The sequence below is a fragment of the Pocillopora damicornis genome, chromosome 2, assembly GCF_964200805.1.
Source record: "Pocillopora damicornis chromosome 2, jaPocDami1.2, whole genome shotgun sequence".
NCBI lineage: Eukaryota > Metazoa > Cnidaria > Anthozoa > Scleractinia > Pocilloporidae > Pocillopora > Pocillopora damicornis.
In genome coordinates, this window is record NC_142671.1 from 18,776,685 (window position 1) to 18,799,595 (window position 22,911).

The window sequence follows — 22,911 nt, forward strand, 5'->3', positions numbered from 1 at the left end:
ACACGTACCCACCTCCTTACAATAGTGTCATAAAATTAAATATCCTGGAGTGGGAAAAAGTTAAGACTACTGTTTAAGACTGTGTGATGGTATCAGTGATTAGTTGTATTTGTATTCGTAAAGAAAGCTCCCAACGAGTATGGCCGAGGTCAAAAGGGCGTATTGTAACCGTTACAGGTTGGAAAGCATGTACTGTGAACATGTGCGACGTTACTCGTTTAAAAAACATCTTTAATTTTCTATACAAAAAAAACAAGTTCACTATTCTATACAGAGATATACTACTTAACATGGCCGCGAGTCCCGTAAGATCCCCTAAGGATGGAATTCAGACGAAATCATACAAAAGCAAATTTATTCTGGTCGAATGGTTTGAAATAGACACTAACGTAAAGGCATAGACAGTTGTTTCAACTCTTACATGCGATCATAACAGTTTGAAAGAGACGAGCCAGGATTTGTTTCAGTCATTTACATAAAAAAGGAAAGAGCGAGTTAAGAAAACCGCTCCTCAATCAGTGTAAGAGGTTGCTCTTTAATTAACTTTTTCTACTAGTATCAGAGTAACGAGTGTTACGAAAGTGATAAACATGTACCTTCTCTTTACCTCTTTACGATATCAGTGGGTTGCTAGAGGAAACAGTGAAGAGACTCAATAGAACTATCATCGGAAAGGGATATTGCCCTAAATAATCTTGGTTTGTAAGGAAGAGTTGCTAGTCACATACAAGGAGTTCGGGGTTGCGCGATTATTTTTAAACGTTCCCACACTGAAACCGGACAGCTGTGAGAGGTTTCTCGTAAAGCTCAAAGGGTGTTAGCAGAATTTCAATCGCATGTATAGAGTGTTTATCAGGTGGAAGCTTGCGCAGAAAGGAAGCCACTGTTCTGGGTATGTCAGGGGGACCTTACATAACATGAAGGACCTAAATGCCAATTCGTGTCTTACTAAATACTCGTCAGAATTCAAGTTGTTTTAAATTATTACTATTTTTTACCGAGCGGGGGGTCACATTCACCCTGAGGATCCTTCTCCTCCCTTGGGACAAACCAAGAAACGTTCCATAAGGGGGGGCGGGGTGCACATGTTACTCAAGGTTTACCAACCCACAGGGAATGCAGGATTTTAGTTTACATTGGAGGTCAAGTATACCGTAACGCTCCAGTTAGTAAGCTACATTACAAGCTTGCCAAAGTGGTTAGCTCTACCGAACTTCTCATTCCCGGCAACTAAGTTGCATAAATCATGTTCAGACTGACTGATTTAAGGAAGCTTACGTTAAACATCAACAGAATGACAACTTGATGCACAAATCACAGTGTGAGGAGCCAGGATGAGCGTAGCTCATTTAACTGGATCACACACCATCATTCTGGGAGCAATGCTCATGGACATAAGCTCTTGGAAAAGAAGTTTTGCCGCGTAGGGCATACGAATACGGGACACCTGAAACGGAAAACAAGTTTGGATCTTTAGCCTCAATAAATGTTCTATCCATAAGGTACTATTCAAGTTTCAAGGTCAAAATGGTTTACGCCAAATGTACTATCCCAGAATCCTTTATGATAATTTTAGAGTGACTCTTAACCAACAATAAATCAGTATATTACCACCAAACGTAAAATACAATGCCCAGTAAGATATATACTTAAAAAAACAATGAGTTGGCTTCTTGCCACCGGAAAGACCATAACACAGAGAGGCCATTTCTAACTTATAAGGCGAACAATTTTTTTCAGCAATTTTCTGTAGCCGGGCTGTCGTTCAATCGCTCAAAAACAGGAAAAGTTAGGGGACATTGGTGAAGGGTTGAAAAAAGATACCAGCAACTTTCAGATAACCTGAAGTTGTACAGAGCTGGATTAAGTTCCGTGTGAGCAGGGCTTTACATTACACACTCACAAGATTAGTTCAATTACCTGCGTCTTGTTCTTACAACCTCTACATTCAAAGGTGTTATTGCGCAAGTTCGCTATGGCGATCAATCCACACAAGTTACACACGTGACAGCTATATGGATCAGACACTTCAAACAGTCGTTCATTCAGGAACTGTGCAGCGCCGTGTGCAATCATACAGTCACGTTCCATCTCACCGAAACGGAGACCACCGTCACTGAAAAGCAAGCAATATGAAACTAATAATTATTACAACTGGATAATGGAATACTCGGTTTTCCGTTGGGGAAAAAGGGGTATTGAACGAACTAACAGTTTTTTAAGGAACTGGGAATTGCTCAAGAGATAGCAGAGAATGAAAGTGGAAAGAAACGTGAGACCAATACTCCTATACACAATTTGTTGGGACACTTGCTGCCTTCCCTGCCCATCTCCATGGAACATCTGCAAGCTCAGCATGATTCTACGGGTAATTTACCCATAAATGAGTTGCCAGTAATGGGATTCTTGTGTTTGCGCAAAGATTTCTGGGATCGCCACGGGGCAAAAATTGCAACTTGCTAGAAAAACCTGGCGAAAGGTTGTTTCGACGTCCAAAAAAACGATTTTGGAGAGAGATTATCGCCTTCTCTTCACCTTGATACAACCAAAGATTGAAAACTTAGATTGGGTTCTAGCTAATATTTACCGTTTGTAAATAAGTATAACAACATCAAAACTGTTTGTAAATGAATGTTAACACCATAAACATGGTAGACACAAAATGTTCTCTACCCACCCCCTGAGGTTGTAATTTGACACTCACCGTGATCGTCCCTCCATAGGCTGTCGAGTAAGAATCTGGACTGGACCTCTGGCCCGAGAGTGGATCTTATCGTCCACCATGTGCTTCAAGCGCTGATAGTACGTTGGACCCAAGAATACTTGCGCGTTCAACTTTCGCCCAGTAAAGCCATTGTATAAGACCTATAACCAGCAAAACAAGATAATTGCGTTGTACCGTTCTTTGAGTCACTTCTCAAGAAAAGGTAGTCATTCACTATTCCTAACTGCGGAAAAATACAAACATACGCCAAGAGCTTGAGTACAAACTCCCTGCAGCATTACCAAAAGAAATGCACTTTAGGGAGTTTCCTTGTTATCACTTTGAATTCAGAGCAGCTGTTTTTATGAATACTTCGGACTTGGAAAATCGTCAAAAAGCGCTCGGAAGGAGAAAAATCAAACCGTTGTGGTTTTAAGCTCATCGTTTTGTTACCCGTACCTCATTGCCTCTCAGATGGTATCCATAGTCGTTGAGCAGTTGAGAAACTTTCTGGACGTTCACAGCGTCATTGAAGGGTGTGGCATCACCTATCTCTCCTTTGTTAGCTGACACCTGTCAATCGTCATTAGACAGCGTTAATCAAGCGATGAATCCAAAACTACAAACATGTATATATCAAATTACCAAGGCTACTGTTCGGGATACAATCAGGGCGTGAAATTGCGCCTAATACAGGCGCCAATGCGACTAAATTTTTCACTTTGGCGACCAAATCCTGAAAGTTAGTCGCCAAATTGGCGACTACAACGTTTCATCATAACCTTACTAAGAGATATAGTGAATTAAATAAATTTGCAAAGATAAATCCGCGGCAAACTTCCTCGTTAAGTTTGTTTCCAAAACGTAGCACATGCATCTCGATCGATAACTAGACGCCATCTTGGATTTAGATGAGCCTGAACGTTGTATATCATACATCCTAGTGTCCACTTTGTAGCACGTTAAAGATCTTTTCCCTAACTTAAATTTGGAGGGTCTATCTAGAACGCTGACAGCGCAAAGAAAGATTTTGTTTGTCTTTGAAAATGGCGACCAACTTTTTTTGAATTGGCTACCACTTTGAAGAATTTAGGAGCCAAGTGGCTATCAGAAAAAAAAGCTAATTTCACGCCCTGTACAAGGACGTCGACATGATTATCAGAGTATGCAAAGTCTTTCTAAGAGAAAACAAGTAGGACTAAAGAGATGCATGTTCGAACTACGGGTAAATGGTAGGTGCATAGGTCTGGCCTAGAATAGAAACTTGATGGAAGACTGTAGGGTGTATTAAATAGAAAAAACACCGGGTGAGAAGTCACAATTTACACCAACCCTTCAAGTTCTGTCGTCTTTTCCAGTTCACTCATAACAAATGAGAGAAATCGAGAGAGAGAGAACATTATGGTCTGTTACCTTTCCTTGTAGACACTCGATCAAGTGACCGATTGTCATACGGCTGGGAATGGCATGAGGGTTGATTATCACATCAGGAGTGATCCCTTCACACGTAAATGGCATGTCCTGATAAAAAAAAAACAAACAAAAAAACACAGATCATTAGCATCAACAATTAAATCTTAGTAATAGTCCTTTCCATATCTCATACTGATTTGAAAAAGCTACAAATAAAGGCAAGGTACACAATCTCCGCAAACACGAATTTGCTTACCTCTTGACGATACGTTATTCCACAAGTTCCCTTCTGACCATGCCGACTGGCAAACTTGTCTCCGATTTGGGGAACACGAACAGAGCGAACCTGACAATGTAAAACAATCTGTCTGTTACTTTGAAGAACTTTGCTGGTAAGTTACTTTACTGCGCAAACACAGTTTAAATGTCAATCATGCAGCTAAGCAAGATTTTTCCCCCCTCAAGAACAGATTGCTAGTGTTACCGTTACTAAGTAAACCAAAACCATTCAAGTTTATATGTGTAGTTGTTAATTTAATCAATTCCAATCATACCTTAATCTTAGTAAACTTGTAACCTTCCTGGTTAATGGTGACCATTACCTTGAAGTAATGAAAGCCAGAAAAACATCATTAGCAACACCTGCACCAAGAAACACAAGCACAAGAGACTATTCCTGATCCGCAACCAAGAAAATTAAAAAAGGAAAAAAACTAACCTGATCCACAATCCCTGTCTCACTTGGACGCAAGAATGTGCTAGAGTCTTTCTTGCTAAACCTCCGAGTTGTTCCTTCCAGCTGTAGAAAAACATTGAATCTTAGCCTTTGAAGAAAGAAGCCAGTGACACTGTCTATTGTAATATTATAGTACCCAGTTGCACTAAGAACAAGCCACGGGCCGCCAAATTTGTTTCAAATATCTAACATCCGGTAAAATCTATGTACCTCATCATCATTTTCTGGCAGAGTGATGGTCTTTCCTACAATGACATCATCACCACTAACTCTAGTACCAGGCGCTATGAGGCCATCGTCGTCAAGTTTATCATAAGTTGCATTCCTCATACCTGAAAAGGAAAACCGTATGCCTGTTTGTTTAACGGGGGTAATTTTCTAAAGAAACTGTGGCGCTGTGTCGGTGTATTACAGGATACTTTGGTTTTATCAACTGAGTTGATAATGTAAACTTGCCTCTGAGGAGATTTTCTAAAGTTGAAATTTAAACTGTTTACCCTTCGTCAGAGCGAAGGGGCAACAAAGAGCTCTGTCGAACGGCTAACTCTCGAATCGCCAGCTTAAGAAACTCTCCACAGTGGCTATTTTGCATTATCAACTCAGTTGATGAAACCGAGATTTGTCTGCCTGTCCGTAGCACGTGAACAGTAATGCTCTTCATAATTATCTTACATCTCTAATGACAATTTTCTGAATTGTATACCTTAAATGTTATCACATTATTCATGGTAGAATAAATAGCTGCTATTGTTGCCAGTAAAGAAAAAGGGAATAACCACACTCAAACTAGGTTAGGTTTTGGAGGCGTTTGTAACCCATGCAAAAATAAATAGTAAATTGAGTATCTTAACATCTCAATCTAAAGATCAAAGAAGGGATTTGTAATTTTTTTTTTTTTTTGCCCAGAAATGACAATCATTTGTAGCACTTTATGACAAAAAAAATGGAATGCCCAGGACAAACGGAAAAGAGGAAGCCAAAAAAAAAAAAAGCCCAGGTTAGGGTTAGCTCAGGTTAGGATGAGGTGTAGAAGGGACATTGTTGATGGCCCATGCTCCGAGGGGAGCTGAGGGCTAATTAATTCACTAACTAACAAAAAAAGAGGATCCCAGTGATTAGCATCTGCACTTCTGAAGCTAAGGCCAACAAACGACTCATGAAAACCTGAATGGTTATAATTATCATAGTAATTATGAAAAAGCAACTTACCTTGACATGTCTCTCTAGTTGGTTTTTCAAACGTTTCCTCTTGGTCCATTCCTCTCTTGGATTCTTGATCTCGGTATGAGCGGTAAAACACAGACCTGGCAAAGTTCAAACCATCACTGTTTAATAACCACTTGACTTAGACCAAAATGTTTCATGAACACCAATGGGAAACATCATAACATTTCTGTGAGTTTTAACTGACTTAAGTCACTTTACAAATAGTATATACGTTTTAACCCTGTTACTCCCAAGATCTAACTAACAAAGTTCTTTATTGCTTTCCTTGTGATTCTCATTTTGTTAGTTCCAACAATTGGGTACTGGATCAATTAATAATTCCCTAGTTGATATTTTTCTTTATTCTTATTCACTTTTCTGCTTGATGAAGTATTGATATTGTAAGGAGAAATTTTGTCTTGGTCACTAAAGGAATTTAAAGGGTTAACCTAAACTTTGTCCAATGAGAAATTGAGCAGTAAATGAGGGATGTTTTAGCTTGAAGATAATGTTTCACCTAAATGTGCCATTACAAAATTTGTCAGCCACAAAAAAAAATTGCACTTGGTTGTAGAAATTAAACAAGAGAGTTGTTTTGTTCTTCACCTGTAAAGCCCTCTATCAATAGCTGAAGCGTTCATGATGACTGAATCTTCTTGATTGTATCCTGTGTATGATGCAATTGCTGCTATAGCATTGATTCCTTAAAGAAAAGAAAAGAAAAGAAAAGAGACAGCAAAGTTTGAAAATAAGATGAGAGAATTATGGAGCTTTGTTGATGAACAATTGGATGAGCAGACCAGTCAAGTCCACATTAATTTGTTAAGGGAGGAAGCCTTTAAACATCATTTAACTTAGAACTGACTTACAGTCTTGAACACTGACAATCAAGCCAGATGACTCTAGACTAGTAACAGCTCTCCCCTCCCAAAAAACTCATTGTCAATTCCCCTTTCTGCTTGCCAAACATTTCTTACAAACCTCATCTCTGAGATTTCATTATATTACTACAACAAAGTCCCAAATAATGACACTTTACTTTCTTCTTGTCACCTTTCTGCTTGACAACTTAATTAATTGCAGGCCAACATTGCTTAATTGGTCACTCCTGGGAGTTAAAGGGTTGCCAAGATGTTACATGTTCATGAATAACTGGTACTCTAAGGTTTAAATCTTACACTGCAAGCACAAGTTTTCATGCCTTTCTTCCAAACTTCACTTTCAGCAAATAGAAAATTTTGTACAAGTCAGCTTGAAAGCCAAATTTGTAGTCCCCAAACTGTGCTTACATGCAAATTAATTTCATTTACCTGCGGGCAGTTCTCTGAATCTGAGATATTCCATAGAACGAGTGGTGACCAAAGGTTTCTGAGGGTAGTACAACACATGAGCCAATGTGTCCATACGCACATGGAAGTTAGTGATGTACACACCCATGGCTTGTTTACCCATAGCAGACTGATAGGTATTACGAGGAGACTGTCAACAAGTACAAAAGTTATGTTTAAGAGGATGCAGGGAGTAAAGACTCACAAGACTAAAGTTTACCCTATTACTTGGAAGACAAGAATGGATAGCCACTTAAGATATGATGTTTCAGGTGATTCCTCAGTATTGTATTGCGTTTCCAGTACAGCACGCAGAAACAATGTAATCAGGCAATAAGCTATGTGCATTCCAAGAACACTGTATTGATTTTCGATCAATGGACTAGGCAAAGAAGAATGAAGGTCTTCAGCTCTTGAACAAGCAAGGTGACCTTTATTTATTAGGGCAAATTTTGGTGTGCAAATTATCTTGTTTAAATTGGAGAAATTAAAAAAAATTATGAAAGGGAAAAAAAGTTATAGCTAAAGGCCTGCATGAAGCCTGTTACTCAAGGATACAAATCATGACCATGAATGAATGACTTGAGGAACATTTTGAGTGATTTTTCCACAAATTACATGTATATAATATCCATTTTTTTCTAAATGCTTGTGACTTCCTACCTCTCAAACTTTTTTCAATTGTTACATGTACTTTAAAAACTATTGCTTCCAACAACCTCAAATTGCACCATGACCAATGAAATGACACATGTAACTGGTGCCAGTAGAGGCATAAATGGGTTAAGATCAGCCCATCATATTTCTAAAACAAGCATGGTGACTTTCTTTTTTATTGTAATTTTTGAAACAGAAATTGGTTGGCAACATTTAAGGAAAGTTTGAAAAAAATTGTTTGATAACTTTTTTCCTGAGGAATCACCTTAATTAACCATTTAAAACCCCAAGGGTGCCTAGGTGATAGGTTCTCCATAAATTGTCACCCTCGATAATTAAACAAATCCTCTTCATCCATACCATAGGAAATGTAAAGAGAAGAGTACAGAGAATATGGATATTGATGTTTGGGCGCAATGGTTTAAAGGCCATCCTTTTTCTTTTCTTTACATCAAGTTGCCATTTTCCATTCTGTATATACAAAAAACTTGCCTAAAACTACACGTAGGATGACATTTTTTGCTGATACCAATGGCATCTTACTTTCATAAAACCACAAGGTGGCAACAAATGCTACTGGTAAGTTGGGTAGACAGTTTCTTAAAAGGATCTCTTAAATTTTGCAGAAAAAGTTTTCAAAACAAGTAACTATTCAATATTTTATGTTATACATACCAGTATTTTTTATTATGTGGTAATTTTTTTTTATGTGGCCTTGAGTAAACTACTTTTTTTTCTTTGAGTTTGAAGTTCTGAAGTATTGGATTAAAAGGAAACTATACAACCACACTAGAGGTACAGTGAAAATACATGCATATGGTTGTATACATACAATATTAGGAATTAAAAATACCTGATTGTGATCTGGAAATGGAATAATAGAGGCACACACTCCCAGGATCATGGCAGGATGAATTTCACAGTGAGTGTATGTTGAACAGTAAGCCTGGCCTTTCTCTACCAATTCATCAGGAGTCATGGCTACCATCACTGTCTCTTCTTCATTTACATCAATATACTCTACAATTCCACCTGCCACCAAGTCTTGCCAGCTGCAAAAAGTCATGAAATCTATTTTCTTTTTACACAAAAAAATGATGCCCCAAAAAGGAACTAAATTGTGTATGTATAGTTGTCACAAGCCACCCATCCCCCTTCTCCTCGTGTCACATGTAAGTATCAATGTACATGTTGTGGTTCTCTTTTTCAGTAGTTTATAATTTTGATTGTCTACTTTGAAGTAATTACCATATACTAGTGACATGCAAACAAATCAACATCTGTGTGGCCAATTTGATAATCAGTTTCAGTGTACTTGTTCCAAGCTAGACAGACAGCACTCCAGACTTTACTATTCTACTATTCTCAGTGCAGTTTCATGACGACTGCATGTTCTTAAAAACCTGGCTTGTATCCCATTCACACCAGCAAAATATGTTTAGTTAAACAAAGGTTTAAGTGAATGAAAATCAGAGACAAAGAACTGAAAAAGTGAAGATTTCCAAAGGATTCAAGTAATAACAAACTTGTATTTTCAATGTGCTACATTTGAAGTCAACAAACATTAGCTAAAAGAGCTTCTATGAAGAAAAATATTGTTAACCCTTAAACTCCCAGAAGCAATTAACCTGTAACTTCTCCCTATAAAATCCATACATTATCCAGCCACCAGGTTATGAGAATACTCAAACTTATCAGGAAGAAGTTTTAATCTTGATTTAACACCAAATTCTCATGACTTATATTTACAAAGAATTGTATGTCAGATGGAGGGGAGAATTAACAATCAGATCTTGGGAGTTTAAGGGTTATCTGTGTTTAACAAAACTGCTATAAAACATGTTTAAGCTTTGGTGTGAATAAGGATATAAGTTTGTCTCTCCAATACATGGTGAAAAAAAATTACTTTAGGATGGCAATAGAGGTAAAAAGTGAATGTTATAAAGATTTTGTTTAAGTTAATTGATATCATTTAACAATACCTCACCTGTACTCATTGTACTCTCTCTCCTTTAACTGATCGATGTGGTGTTTCTTCAGCAACAATTTTTGGTTTTCAACAATCAACAACGGACGACAAATCCTACCAGCATCTGTGTAAATTCTAATTTCTCGTTCTCTGAAGTCTCTCACCATTGACACCTGAAAATTGAGCAGCAGTCACAGTGACATTCCTGCATGCAATGCTGCCTTCTTCTGACAGAACTGAATCTTCCTTGGTGGTAAAATGTTTTGTAAATTTTTCACATTTACCTTTTTTTCTCTGTCAGTTTGGAAGACTAACATTTATAATTATTCATAAATACATTTTTGCCATCAACAGCCCATCATCAGGCATTACCTCAGACACAATGATGTCCATCTGCCTCCTCAACTTCCTTAATGTGCTCATGAGCTGATCTGGATCTCGATGAATTCCAACCCAACATCCATTCACAAAAATCTTGGTTGCACTATGAGGAAGAAGTTTTAACAAAAATTAAAGTTTCCAGCTCCACCTATTTCCTTAGCATCTAAAGCAACTCTAAATCCTAAGACAATCTTCCCTTTTATTGCTTAAGAGAAGAGAAAAACCTAACTACATGGAGTTTGGTTACAATATACATGGACTTTTGGAAGAGAAGTGAAAGAACCAAACTCCCTAGAGTTTGGTTAGAAGATATATGGACTCAAATGCAGGGGGCTACTTTGCCTAGACTGAAAGTTACCCTGCAGAATTCAATATCAGATACACTGTATATTTTCAGAAATATCTGCAATTCTCACTTGCTAATAGCAGATGGGGTTATTTCTTCCAAATTCTCCATGGTCCATTCCTCCAAGAACTCCAAGATAGGACTTGGTTGGGAACCAACAGAAATATAAGCCATCAAAGCCAAGTTCTTCACCAGTCCAACAGCATGACCTTCAGGGGTTTCTGCTGGGCAAATCATCCCCCAGTGGGTGTTATGGAGCTGCCGTGGACGTGCAAGCTTGCCTTCTCGACCAATGGGTGAGTTTAGACGACGCAAGTGGGATAATGTGGAGGCAAAGGTCAGTCTACTGAGTACCTGAGACACCCCTGCACGGGACTGATGAGCTTTCTTCTGGTCACCCCAGTTTCCAGTGGCCAGAGAGTATCTCAGACCATCTGTGATCACTTTAGGTTTCAGAGCTAGTTCAATGTTGAAGTCCTGCAAAATGAAGTGCCATTAGCACAACTGCAAAGCTTTTCATTAACACCACAAAGGTGGCTGGTGGAAAAAGGAGTAGGTCATAGAGATAGATAAATGTAGTTCCAAATCTTCCAATACTTTCTGGCAAGCACTTGTTAGACTGGATAAGTGATGACATTTCATTGGTTTAAGGCAAAAGCATAATCCTCTAGCAATGGATTTATTTGCATTACATGATTACCTTTCCTCTATCAATAAACTTCTGGGCATACATTCTGACTTCTTTCATGAGATTTCTGAAGAGTCTAAAAATAAAATGAGAAAGAGACATTTTTTTAATATTTTACAGTGAGGACCTAAATGTGTTATGACTGAACATGAATTATGACTGAAGAAAACTCATGCTTGTAAAACCTTTTTGCCCTTTCCCAAATACAGTTATCTGTTCTTGATCACAAGCCATGAGTGTGAACTGCAAGACTAGTGCTAAGACCAATACCTATAATTATGGCTTACAACTTACAAACTGAATAATAAATGAAAATTGAAAAGAATGAAAAGAAACCAAAATTGTAACAGCTACACTGTGTGCATTACAGAATGTGGGAATGAAAAATTAAACTCAAACATAAACATGAATTTTTAGGGTTTGTTGCTCTTTACAATTACATACTTCCAAATGACTTTAAGAAACCTTTCATTTTTTAACTGGTCCAAAAGTTTAGAATTTGATTCCAAAATAACATGAAAATTATCTAGTAGTGGAAGGGTTTTACTTTGTTGTACTAAAAATATCATATTCAAGCTATGTCTCATGACTTTCAAAGACTCGCATGCAAATTCCAAGTCTATCCTGGTATTTCATGACCCACAAGAACATTCAATAATCAAAGCTAAATCTAAACACATTTCCAATTTACATGCTTATACAATAATCTTACCCTCTGAAGAGAAAAGCAAGCAGTGGCCCTGCAAGGTCAAGCCGTTTATTCCCGTAATGATCCCGATCATCCAGTTCCCTACGACCAAGTGCTGCCAACAGTAGCCTATGAACCATGTATCTGTAAGGAAAACAATCCTATCACTGTCATCATCAGACCATTCCCTTTTTGGAATTTATGAGATGTCCACAATGGTGATCACCTTTTGTGTTAATGCCACTTGTGTAAAAGACTTACAAGTAGTCCATTCTTTTATGAGCAAATATCACACAAACAGTGCTTGCTCTACAAAATGTAAAATAAGTGGTATATCGTCATTCAAATAAAGTGAGTCAACACACAAAAATCAGCAACTCACTTTCACATGAAAAAGGTTAGTTCTTCCAACAAAGTTATCCAAATCTTTTTCTCTCAAAAAGCTTTGAATCAGATAAAGGTTATGTGCTTTCTTCTGTTACAGCTTGAATTTTAGTTAAGTAAATTTTGAAAATTCTTTATTCCAAATTTGATTTTTGACTTGATTTTTTTCTCTACAGATTAAACAGGAAATGTAAGCAAACCTTGAAACAAAATGAATTAAGTTAGCTAAAGAAAAAAATTGGCTTACCCCAGGAAGTAAGCTTTCTTGGTTTCACAAAAATCACTAACACCAACATGAGGGAGCATTTCCTTCTGAAGGATTTCCTTGGCATATTTGATACGCCTCTCCTTTGTAACACCAGGTCTGGCACCACGAGAACCAATAAAGTTCAAAGCCACATTCTGTTCTTGAATTACAAATGCCTCATCTAAAGATGGTTTTACCTAGAGATTCAGATGAGAATTTTTTCAATTTTTTCTTGGTTTGAACTTTTTCATACCAGTTTGATTTTGCTAACATGAAACTGGTTTCCAAAACCACACATGCTACACTAACCACTAGAATGTCTGGATATATACAGTATATACATTTTCTGTGCAACAACACCTATTTTCTTTATTTTAACATCAAAGAGGCACAGTAGGTCCTGTAGTGTACTGAAACATGAGAGAGATCCTTGTCATCAATAACATTTTTTCAGCAAGAAAAACAACATACATTTCCTGTATGAATCATCTTCAAATGGCCTGGCAGCGGCTCAAGGTAACCCTCTACATAAACATGTACTCCTTGTTAATGCAGACTTCTATCTTGGACAATTGTTTAGCTTTGGATATATCAGAACATACATTTACAGGCAGGTGGCATGTGTATTAAAGTTATAAGATTACAAAGAGGATTTTGATACATCTTATAAGTTTCACATATATTTCCAAGGTATATATTTAAATTTGGATATCAACATTTCAAACTGCCAATAAAATTAATCTTTGACTCAATTCTCACCATTTCCATCATTTCAGGATCATCAAAGTCATAAATGATATGCTCTAGAATATCCCGATCAGCAACAAAACCCAGAGCTCTGAATACAATCATAATGGGGATTTCTTGTCTGATATATGGCAAAGAACCAACAATCCTCTGGCCAATAGCACTTTTGCGACCTCCTTGACTTCCCTTGGCTAACATGGACACCCACATGGTGCTTGTTGGTCTTGAAGAATGCTCCAAGCATGATCTAATCTCCGCAGTAAATGAATATTTTGAATCCTTCTTGGAGAATACATATACTGTATTTGTAGCCATTTTCTCTTGGGCAATCAACACTTTTTCAGATCCATTAATAATGAAGTAGCCTCCAGGGTCAAGAGGACACTCATTAAGTTCTGTCAAGTCACGATCTGTCAAACCACTCAAGAGGCAGTAAGTGGATCGCAACATGATTGGTATTTTTCCAATGAACATTTTACTATGTTGGGTGACTTGAGGTTCGTCATCTTCTCTAATCATTGTTTTTGTGATGTCAACATAAAGAGGGGCTGAATAACTGCAAACAATCAACATCAATAATGAAAGTTGCCATACTTTTTCAAAACAATTTCATGTCTAAGTTTTCAATTCTCTTTTGGGGTATGAACTATATTTTCTCAATTAAACTCCCACAGCATCAGATTTAAACTTGTTCCAGTCAGCCTGTCCTTTAATAATGGGGTTCAGTTTTCCATCATTTAACTACAAGTTGATTTTTTTTATCAGCCAACCTTCAAGACCCACGGATGTAGGTCACAACAGCACAATAAATTATTGCTCATCATTTAGCTGCATCAAACTGTTCATGGGTCTTTTTCTATGACTTATCACTTTTTCACTGAACATTTTCATGTATAAAATAAATAAATTTATGCAGCGTATACAAAAAAATTTAAAGGCCTTTTCCAACACAAATGATTTTGTATCACAAATAGCCCACACATAAACAAAGATTTTAGATTAGAAGACAAGTACTAATAAGGGTTCCAGTTTACCAGTACATGTAGTACAATGGTGGACCCATGAATCTATATTATTTTGGCTGAAAAAATACAATACAGTTCTACTCTAAACATTTTTAGACAAGTCTTTCTCAAATTGGCTAGGTGGTGAACAAGGTACCAATTTGGAAAGGAACCAACTTCATCACAGAAAGAAAATTGGTGTGCAAACCTACAAAAAGTACAGTGAAGCTCCATAGTGTACATTTTGTTGGTATTTTGTAACAAACTTAATTCAAATACTTCACTGGTATCAAACTCATTCTTGAATAGAAAGGTTTCTTACAAGTACAACTCTACAATACTTACGTTAGATTGCGTAGCCTTGCTTCATTTGGCATCATAGGACTTGGAGCACCATCTTTTTCCCAGTGAGTTGGTTTTGACAGATAAATTTGTTCAAACTTCAGTAAGAATCTTGGCTATAAAGAAAAACATTATCTTTAAATAGAAGGGAAATTTTGATGTTCATTTACTAAAGTGAATCTAGGCTAAAACCTTAAGTCTTCTCCAGAGAGAAAGAATCTTTATTAATTCAAGGCTGGGTTAGCCAGCTGTAAGAATCTTAGAAGCCACTTGCAGCATCCTTGTTTGATATATTCCTTGCATCATTCGCTAGGAGCTGCTGCAAATTCTTTTACCTTAGACTGATTGGATTTAGATCAACAAGAGAGACAGCCTATTGACACCCGTAAGTGTCAAACTGGATGTGCTCAGTGTGCAAACTCACAGCATGACATAGCCTCTTTAACAAACTCAGTTAAAAATTTTTAACTTACTGGAGTTTCAGTATCTGCAGTCATGTGAAGCGACTCCGCTTGTAGATCAATTTCAGGAGAGTCTTCGACAATTCTTTGCACAGACATCTGGATAAACTCGTCAAAGGAATCCAACTGCTGTCGAACAAGGCCTTTTTCGTCAAAATACGAGCTAATGACAATCCAGCAAGCTTCCTGCCATAAATCTCGAGTAATTTCTTCTCCCTCCTCCTCTCCATAGCCAACTTCTACGAAGAATCAGCAATAATAACGAATGACCGGCACGTTTTGTGAACGCCAGTTTGTTTTGGTTTGAAATTAAAGAGTGACAAAGTTAACCACAAATTAAAAATAGTTTCTTACCATCTTCTGGGTCATACATGACTTCTACGTAATCTTCAGTTAATTATGACTTATACTACACCTTTCCTTTTGAGGATGGACGCGAAATGTTAATGATTCAGATGGATTTTCTGTACACGACTGCCGGATATTTCGAGTCCGCCATGACAGACGAACTGCAAAGTCGTCCAAGTGAGGCCCCGCTTTTCAAAGGAAACGCAATGCACTATGGGAGGATGAAAATGATCTCAAGCGTAGAAGAGACGCCGAAAGTCACAACAACAAAAGGCGAGTTTGATCTTTTGGGACAATCTTGAGTACTTCATGAAAAGTCTACTATGAAACCATAACATCTTCTTCAGAGGTAACACAGGTCTTTATACTTTTCGCGTGTTTATTTGGTTTATCTGCGGTAAACCAAAATTACTTTGGATGAAGTCTGTACCTTAATGAACCTTGGGTTTCGATGGTAACCAGCTGTATGACATGAAACCCTGCTTTCGATCAAGAAGCGTAAATTCACAAAGTCGAAATAATTCACCGCTATCTGAGTCATTATTAATTTATAGCGACTAAATCATGAGTTGCCGGATAACCCGCTAAGGAATCGTTATGAAATTCGGCACGTTTACGTACATAGTTCTCGAACTGTAGTGATAACGGTAAGATCGAAGCTTCGAGTGTGGTTTTCATTAGAATTCTATCTTTCCTAACTTTCCCCAAATTGTGTCTAATCTTCTATAAATTAAATTTTACGGTTTGATTTGTTTTCCCTTTTTATTCCCCTTCCTTGCTTGAACTGACTGGAAAACCGTTTAGTCGTTTTCAAGGACTAAGCTTGCGTTCAATATAACCTTATAGATTTGGCTCGGTTTAATGATCTTTAATTAGAAATTTTCAGAATTGCTTGGAACAATTAACATTCCATTCTCACAGAAGACGCCAGTACAGTTTATTATCGGATGATTTGATAGAGATAGGGATCAGGTTATGTGTGAAGTGAAAATGTGAACGATACAAATCCTACGCAGGAGGGAAAGATTCGTTGTGCTCAGATGACAAATAACAAATATGAAGTGAGCGTAAACAAAGTAGACATATTGCAATTGGAAAATTCACGAACGCTTTTCAAGATGAATTCTTGCAAAGTTTGGCAGTTGTAGTTTGTTATCTGTTGTATACATTCAGAATAGATTAAGGTGATGTTATTTAAAATCATTAAATTCACATTAAGGATAGTCATTTCGTGGCAGAAAAGCAGTTACAGATGCAGAGATATCGAAAACGTGTTCGGAAGATTTTACCATTGGAAGGATTTATAACGAAATAGTAAAAAATAGCCTTGCAATTATGGCTCTTTTGCTTTTAGAACATTGAAGAATTCTTCATCTTGTTTTCAGGGATTTCATTTTGAAGGGCTACTATGCGCTGTAGTTTGATTTTTAGCTAATTATGCAATAATTCACGCACATGCCACTTTAATAATGTAAACATGTTTACTGTTGGTAGCTTGCGGGAATCTTTTGTGTTGGCAAATTATTTTCTCAAACACATCAAGATGTCTATTTTAAGCAATGATCAAGTTTGATAATTGCGTGATTTTATTAATAAAAGTATCTGGTCCACATTAAACTGTTTTCTATGTCACAATTGGTAGACCTCATAACATGGTTGGCAGAATTAACTTTCAGTCACAATTTTTTTGGGAAAGAAAATAACGATGAGTATCTTACTTAAACTTCACTCAGTAAATGCTAAGTGATTAACCATTTTTTACACTAAAATCAGTATTCTTTTTCTCTATACTGTTCCCTGTACATTTCATATATAAAATATATGTTATTTGCCGGCTGGCAGGTCCATATGCTGAAAAACTGTGACCGAGGTCTTGAAAATACTGCCTGAGGCCATAGGCCAAGGGCAGCATTTCAAGACCGAGGTCACAGTTTTTCACCATACAGACCAACCCTTAGTTGGTAAATAACATTTTTTTTTTTTTAAACTTGACAAAATTCTGTCCAAAAGAACCCAAATGATTTAGGGCTGTAAATATGGCAAGATCTTCTATAAACTGAACAATTTTTGAGCGAGTAAATGGTAGTTAAAATAGAGGTGATGCAAATTAAGGAGAGATGCCTCACTGAAACATTTTCATTTCCATTACGATAAAAGTGATTTAAAAGGCTTCCAAACAAACTTTGAAACATTATTTTTACAAGTATCTGTCACAATCTGACACCTTTCAATTAGGGAGTGTGTAAGAAAAAAAAGCGCAAGAACATTTGAAAAACAACAGAACTAGTTTGGCAAGGACTATCTAGACAATGTTTTCTTCAAAAACAGTCAATGATCTAACAGAAAGTATTATTCACTCTCATTGACGATTCATTCATGCAGGAAGATTTACCTCTGTTCATTAAGTAAACGGCAAGGAAAGTATTTGTGAGTAAATTCAAATATTCTATTTTGAAGTTGTGAGAGTTTGTTCATTTGTTTGCTGCAATGGTGCATGTAAATCTAGTCTTTCCTCCACAAAAACTAAATTTGAATGGCACACTCCAACAAAACACACAAGGATTTAATGCAGCCTTTTCTCATCAAATTCTTTCAGTTTCTGTCGTGAAATTTATGGTACAAATGTCCAAATTGAACGGACTTGGAAAGACTCACCAAGAGCGTATATTTTTTGTAGAACTTAAATTAAAACTTCGCTCGCTCTTTCACTACAAACAAATTGTTTGAGAAAATTCAGATATTAAATGAATGAAAGTTCCATTGTTCAGTTTAAATGTACCAAATACTTCACATTTTAACTTTCTATGTACTTTTTGTGCACAATTAAAATTAATTGCAGACTATTTTTTGGCTGCTTGTCAACCAATGTAATGACACTATTGCTTAATATACAAATTCATTCTGAAACCAATATTTTTCTGTCAACCAAAGTGATTTGAAAGAGAGAAAAGAGAGGATTCATAAGTTGCTTATCGGCTTGAGGTAGTGACCGACGTGTTTGCTTAAATATACTGCACAGCCAGAAAAAGGAGATATATTTATGGAAAATGGCAACAAAAGTTGGGATGTACTTGGCGACTCACGAAAGCATGGCCCATGGGTAGAGATAGGAAAATGCTGACAGGGTAAACAACCAATCAGATTGCAGGATTCGTTACCGTGCCCTTTAAGAAAAAAATAAAAAATGGTAATAATAATTATTATTTATTAAGCACCATTTCTACTAATTTACAAATAGTGTTAAACGGAGTTGCTTGAGTATATAAAATTATATCATCATAATATTTGTTAAAAAAGAAACAAATCTGAGGTGAAAAAATCTAAAAAGAACAACTACATAAAAGGTCTTGACTCTACTCTTAACCCTTTAACTCCCAGATCAAATTTGTAATTCTCCTTACTGTCAATCATACAATTCTTATAATATTAGTTCAGAGAACTTAGTGTTGGATCAACTAATTATCCCCAAATTGATATTTTTCTTTATTCATATCTCTTGTCTGGTTGATATTGTATTGATAATGTAAGGAGAAATTCTGTCTTGGTCACTCATGGGAGTGAAAGGGTTAAAAGAACTTAGGTATGCTGTAGTTCTTCCTTGGTCTGGTAAATTGTTCCAGAGTGAGGGAGTAATGACCTAAATTCCATAGTGCTCAAGATTATACTTAGGAAGTACTAACAATTCCTTGTTGGAATAGTAGAGTGTTCTTCAAAGGGCATGTTTAATTAAAGAGTCTGTCAAATACTTCCAGTTGCTCCAATTTCATGATAAGCTTTAAATGTCAAAATTAAATTCAATTCTTGATTAGACAGGCAACTAATGTAGTTCTTTCAAGTGGAGGAAATGTGGTTGTGTTTCTTTGCATATGGGCCACAGCATTTTGAACAAAGAGTGCTGTTGAGAGGATTTTGTGTAGCAATGAGGCACTTCTTAAAATGATGATCATTTTCTTAATTCTCATGACTTTGGTGTTTTATTCAGCAATGATAGTTAGATGAGAAACTAGAAACCAGTCACTCTTAAGTGTCTAAGGGTTGAAACATTACAGCTTAATGAAAAATGAAAAAGCAAGGAAAGTAGCAAGGTACATGTATAAGCAAGAGGATTTATTCTGGCTATTTTCTTTTCCCATTGTTTTCTATTGGCAGCAAATGGGAGAACTAGGATTATAGTTGATGAAAATATCATAAGTATACTAAATAAAATTTACTGAATTTTTATATTTGCATTATTTTAGAACAGGACAGGAGGTGGCAAGGAACCATGGGTATTTCTGCAAGTATAGCAAATTCCTCACGGAAATATCGCACCAATGAAGAATTGCCTCCTGCTCAGAAGTCATCTAAACATTCATCTATTGAAGTAAGTGATGATGATGACGAAGAATTGAGAAGTGTACAAAGCTTCAGACCATCAAGCCCACTGGCTCATCAAGATGCAAGGTCCTTTGCTTTTGATAAGACTTACACAAAACAGTATCGTCCAAGAAATCAAGTGGACAGGCATAGTTACCATGGCAACTTGGAGCCTATTCGTCCTGGCAATAGACACATATACCATCCTGGCAGTTTAGATCATGGTTCCAGAGATGGAAATGGTTCATATTCCACATACAGTGTGAGAGAGCCACTCTCAAGGGCTTTGGTTTCACCAAGTACCTCAAGCATCTATGGGTTGCAGCCTAGACCTGTACGAACCATGAGAGATGTCAGAGAGTATTTGTTTCACCATCCAGAGCTATTAGCTGGTAAGAAGAACATGCAAATACAGCAATCTGTTGAGAGTGATCTGTATGGGCTCTCTACCAATCACAAGCAGATGAAAACTAAACAGAGTGTTTATATGGGACTCATAAAAGCTCCCATAATCTATGGAGCCGGTGCTCGACCAGATCATAAGCAGCTTAAGGTTGATCAAAAGTTGTACCTCAACCTTGTTTACCCTACATTAAAACCCAAAGATTACCACAGTCAGGTCATAAGATCTCGTCCTCCCCTTAAACAGGAGGGCATGGTTGTTGTGAGGAAAGATGATTATCTACGGCAGCCTAACAGATATGTCAAGAGGCCTCTGCCACACATGCTGGTGTCAAGAGTTCCAGAAGCCCCTAGTGGAAAAAATGTCCTTAGATCTGTGCATCAGGAAAGAACAATTTCAAGGGGGGAGGCTCCTACTTCCCACAGGAGTAGAAGTCAATCCCGAAGCTTAACAGGAAACACCCCTCAAAAAGCAAAAAATGACTATGTTGATTTTCCTGATGTTGTTAATAAACCACTCACAAGCAGGTCAGTTAGAAATGAACCACAAGTGCTAAGGGACAGTCAACAGATGAATGGTTTTGTAAAGTCAGGGAATTCACAGCAAAGGACTCCAAGACATGTAAAAGAAGACAGTGAGGTTGTATTCACCTTTAATGTTGATGAACTTAATTTGAAGAAAAAGACTGAAATACGTCAGTTTGAACATGACAAGGAAAAAGGACAAGTAGTGCCACTTTACTTCAGGAAGTCTCTGGCTTACAGCCCAAAGTATGAATATAGTGAAGACCTTCTGTCAAGTCCATTGTGAAGATGTTAGGCTATCACTTAATTGTTTTCTCACATACTAAGGGCAGCCTATGTGTAAATTAGCTACAGCTTTTTGATATATGGTGTTTGCATTTTTTGTTACGCATGTTGTAAATGTACTTTTGCCTTTTTGCTCAAATCTAAATTTTTTTAAAGTTTTTGGTCACCAACTGAACATTGTCTGCAAAAACAAAATTATGTTCAGAAAAAATTGTCACATGAAAGAAGGATATACAATTGTGTGTCAAAAAATTGATTGGGAAAGGTATTTAGGTACTCAGTGGGTGTTCAAAGAGCTTAGAGACAGTTGTACAAATGCACACCAAAGGCTTTAATGAAGCAACAGTACCAATATGACTGCCTGAAAAAAAGTTTGCATCTTTCTTTGCATTTGAAAAACATGGGTTGTTTCTGGATTTCAATGAGAAATGTTTATGTAAAATGAATTTGTAAAGTTTTCACGGTTAAAAAGATCTCTCCATGATCATGGCAGAGAAATTCATGATGGGCGTTCATAATTTTGTTTTCTCTACAAATTCTAACTTCACTTAAATTGTGTTTGAAGACTATTCTTGGGCAGAAATCTATATTCAGGTGTGTTAAGCTTTTTGAAGTGTATTAATTATTTATCAAAGATCTACATTTATACTTACTAAAGACAATACCTTGGAAAATTTGAATAATTATGATGCAACATTCACATTTTTACCTTCCAATTTAAATGTTTTGATTATTGTGGGGGTCATAAGGCTTGAAAAAACTCTTTTCAGTGGTTTGGGGGATTCAATATCCCAACCAGAGAAACAAGTCTCTTTCTTTTTTCTTTTTTTTTTTTTTTTTTGTCACTGCAACTGGAAAAGGTCCTTGAAACCTTGTCAATGTACTGAACATTTGATTTCAATTTTCTTTTATAGCCCAGACACAAAGTTAAACATTTCATTCCTTTTTCATTTTAGCTACTTTGTAGGGTTTGTATTCTATCACTCATGCATTTTAAAAATACTATATTAACCAAATAGTGTCACTTGTTGTTTTTGTTATCCAGTTATGCTACAAGGCATTATTTTTTTAAGATGCTAAGTAGTATTTTAATAAGTATTAGAATTAATATAAAATACAAAACATGCACTTATACCATTATGGAAGACAGGTCATAACTCTTGAATAAGAAAGTGATTAAGTATAGACTAGTTTTATCCATATCAGAATTCTATGATTAGAAATAATCTGTAATTCATTAACTTCATTAATTTTAAGTTTGAAAATTACAGATGAGAACATGTTAATTGCTTTTAGTGATTAATTTATTGGAAAAAAATGTAAAAATTAAAGTCCGGCTTTTTAAGTGACACCAAGGGTTCATACAAGTTGGGATAAACCAGTTGTGAAATTAGTAAGTTTCATTTTCAAGGGAGTGGGAGGCCATAATTTTATAATTCTGAAAGTGGGTTATATGAAAGGTCATGGCAAATAACAAATTATGATATTTTGATTGCTCTCATTTTATTTTCAAACTCACACTTTGATTACAGGTCATGGAGAGCATCAAAGCAAATCCTTGCAAGGGTCTTAGAAAGAACTTTAACCCTGGCCTGACAGCACATAACTATATCCATGTAGATGAAACTGTTATCACTCTTACTGGTTGATTAAGTGATTATTTTTTTAATAATAAATGTTGAATCACAACAAAG

The 22,911-nt window shown here is 36.6% G+C and overlaps 2 protein-coding genes across 2 annotated transcripts; one reads left to right on the top strand and one right to left on the bottom strand.

Annotated features, from left to right (window-relative positions):
- Nucleotides 1–217: 217 nt before the first annotated feature.
- Nucleotides 218–15,862, bottom strand: LOC113667468 (DNA-directed RNA polymerase II subunit RPB2). The gene is made up of 23 exons (XM_089196142.1): nucleotides 15,656–15,862; nucleotides 15,314–15,540; nucleotides 14,844–14,956; nucleotides 13,507–14,050; nucleotides 12,748–12,944; nucleotides 12,141–12,260; nucleotides 11,441–11,504; nucleotides 10,811–11,217; nucleotides 10,386–10,497; nucleotides 10,032–10,186; nucleotides 8,898–9,096; nucleotides 7,370–7,538; nucleotides 6,666–6,762; nucleotides 6,063–6,157; nucleotides 5,064–5,185; nucleotides 4,836–4,916; nucleotides 4,672–4,719; nucleotides 4,374–4,463; nucleotides 4,118–4,225; nucleotides 3,164–3,277; nucleotides 2,705–2,865; nucleotides 1,921–2,116; nucleotides 218–1,447 (listed from the first exon to the last, which is right to left on the bottom strand). The coding sequence occupies exons 1-23, from the start codon at nucleotides 15,672–15,674 to the stop codon at nucleotides 1,346–1,348; spliced, it is 3,540 nt and encodes a 1,179-aa protein (XP_089052268.1). The 5' UTR covers nucleotides 15,675–15,862; the 3' UTR covers nucleotides 218–1,345.
- On the top strand, nucleotides 15,844–22,910 carry LOC113667469 (uncharacterized). Its single transcript, XM_027183287.2, has 2 exons — nucleotides 15,844–15,998; nucleotides 19,888–22,910. Exon 2 carries the CDS (start codon nucleotides 19,914–19,916, stop codon nucleotides 21,216–21,218), a length of 1,305 nt encoding a protein of 434 aa, XP_027039088.2. The 5' UTR covers nucleotides 15,844–15,998; nucleotides 19,888–19,913; the 3' UTR covers nucleotides 21,219–22,910.
- The last annotated feature ends 1 nt before the right edge of the window (nucleotide 22,911 follows it).